At 42.8% G+C, this 1916-nt stretch overlaps 1 protein-coding gene across 1 annotated transcript in view; it reads left to right on the plus strand.

Moving 5' to 3' along the window:
• The first annotated feature begins 1395 nt into the window (after positions 1 to 1395).
• The window catches only part of SETX (senataxin), a 26271-nt gene continuing 25750 nt past the window's right edge, over positions 1396 to 1916 (plus strand). Inside the window, 1 exon segment of the mRNA XM_010188141.1 lies at positions 1396 to 1575. Within this exon segment, the coding sequence (XP_010186443.1) occupies positions 1396 to 1575 (180 nt within the window).

A 1916-nucleotide genomic window follows, 5' to 3' on the forward strand; every position in this document is an offset into this window, starting at 1 on the left:
GGACGTTGAGCGAGGGGCTGAGCTTAACCCGGGAAACCGCAACTGGCGGTGTCGCAGCACTGGCGTTTCTGTGCGCAGGTGTCGGTCCTCGTCGATGAGCAGCTGTTAACAGGTGAGGGGTGCTGCTCTCAGCTGAGGTTTGTGTATCCTTGTGCGCTTCTTTAAGCAGTTCCCTTGCTCAGTGTACGTAGATAAACATTAACGCTTATGTTTAGAAAAAGGTGCGATAGGTGTTGCTGAGGATTGTTGTTGTGTGTTGTCCGCGTTTGAGTGACAGAAGGGATTCAATTGCAAATCATACTTATCACTTCAGTAAAGACGCGTTTAATACGAAGTGTGTTAATCTAAATACCAAAACAATCCTTTTTCTACGAAGTGTGAACTGAACCGACTTGTGATGATTGTTTTGCTCCAGGTGTGTGAAGCACCCTCAGGCCCGTGTTCCCAGGGCATGGGTTATTGAGGGGGCTGCTATGCTGTGGGCGCGGATGGCCGAAGGTGTGGGCCCCCTTCCTCAGCTGCAGGGCAGCGCCCTGCTCTTCCCCACCATGTGACCTGGCACCCCCACGTGGCAAACAGCTTCATTTCCCAAAGGTAAACACCGCGATTGGTTTCTTTTCCCATTATGTTTGTATGAGGGAATGCATGGTTTTGCTTTATCTAGATTATCCGTTTGCATTCCTTGTTACAGGAAATAGCAGAAGCATTTGCAGTCGGTTGTACCTTTTATATAGTCAGTTCAAGTCACTGCTTTTCTAGCACTCTGAGTTTTTCAGACTAGCAGGGTCTGAGGACTGTATTGCTGCTTAGCGAAGAACTTTTATTTTTAGAGGAAGGATTTTGTGATGCTTTCTGACTATAATAACAATGAAGACAGGAAAGTTCTGCATAACTATCCTTTCATTTTGACAGCAGGGATTTGTTGACCTATAAATGTTAGCACCGGGCTAAGAAAAAACTAATTAATTTTTGTACTTATTAGACCTAGATTTCACAGATACTATAAAGCAATGTAATGAACTTTAGCATTGTAGTTCTGGAAAGTGTGTGTTAAGTGTGGATGAGGTGGTTTTCTGTATGTGAAATTTTCACGTTGTCTCATAGTTTGGAAATATATAATTTGATTTCTTTTCAGTGCTTTACTTTTAATAATTGTCATTCAGCAGGCATTTTTCTGTAATGCTCATTTAATGTTTTAATCTGTATTTCCTTGATTGCATATGCCTATGTGATACAAGAACAACCAAGAACATATGCATGTACACTGCTAATGAGTTACATAAATCCTGAAACTCATCACACTTGAAAATTAGGTATTATCGTGGCTGAAAGAAGATGCGTTGCTGCTTTCAGTCTCTGGACTTCTGTTAATTCCTCCTTCTCTCCATCCAAAGAATGAGCACATGTCGATGGTGCACACCAAGTGGCTCTGACACCACCGCGTTCCTGAAGAGCTATGCTTCCAAACGGTTGTCCCCAGAAGATCTTGAAGGATCCAATGATGATCTTTGTTACTGCCTGGAGTGTGTGGTTGAGTACCACAAAGCAAGGGAAGAATTGCCAAGGTTGCATGAGGTAATTAAGAGATTTGGCTCCTGCCCTTTACGGAGCAGGACTCGAGACTGAAGGAAAACATCTGAAGAGGCTCCTGTGGTCCAGCCTCAGTGTAGGGGGGAGTTTTGTGCAGGGATTATATTGCACTGTTCTTTTGGAATAGGGTACGTTGCTTTTTAGCTGTCTCCTATTTTGAGTTGTAAAGAGCTGATTGTAAAACAAGAAGACTCTGTTTTGCAGGTATTTAAATTAGTGAGAACTAAAACACTAGTGGAGAGTTGCTGACTGGACATAATAACTTGTACTTTATTCATGCTGTGACGGTTTGACATTTGAAAAAAGAACACCTGCTGAACAAACCA

This window comes from Mesitornis unicolor, unplaced genomic scaffold (genome assembly GCF_000695765.1).
Source record: "Mesitornis unicolor isolate BGI_N332 unplaced genomic scaffold, ASM69576v1 scaffold3037, whole genome shotgun sequence".
Lineage (NCBI taxonomy): Eukaryota > Metazoa > Chordata > Aves > Mesitornithiformes > Mesitornithidae > Mesitornis > Mesitornis unicolor.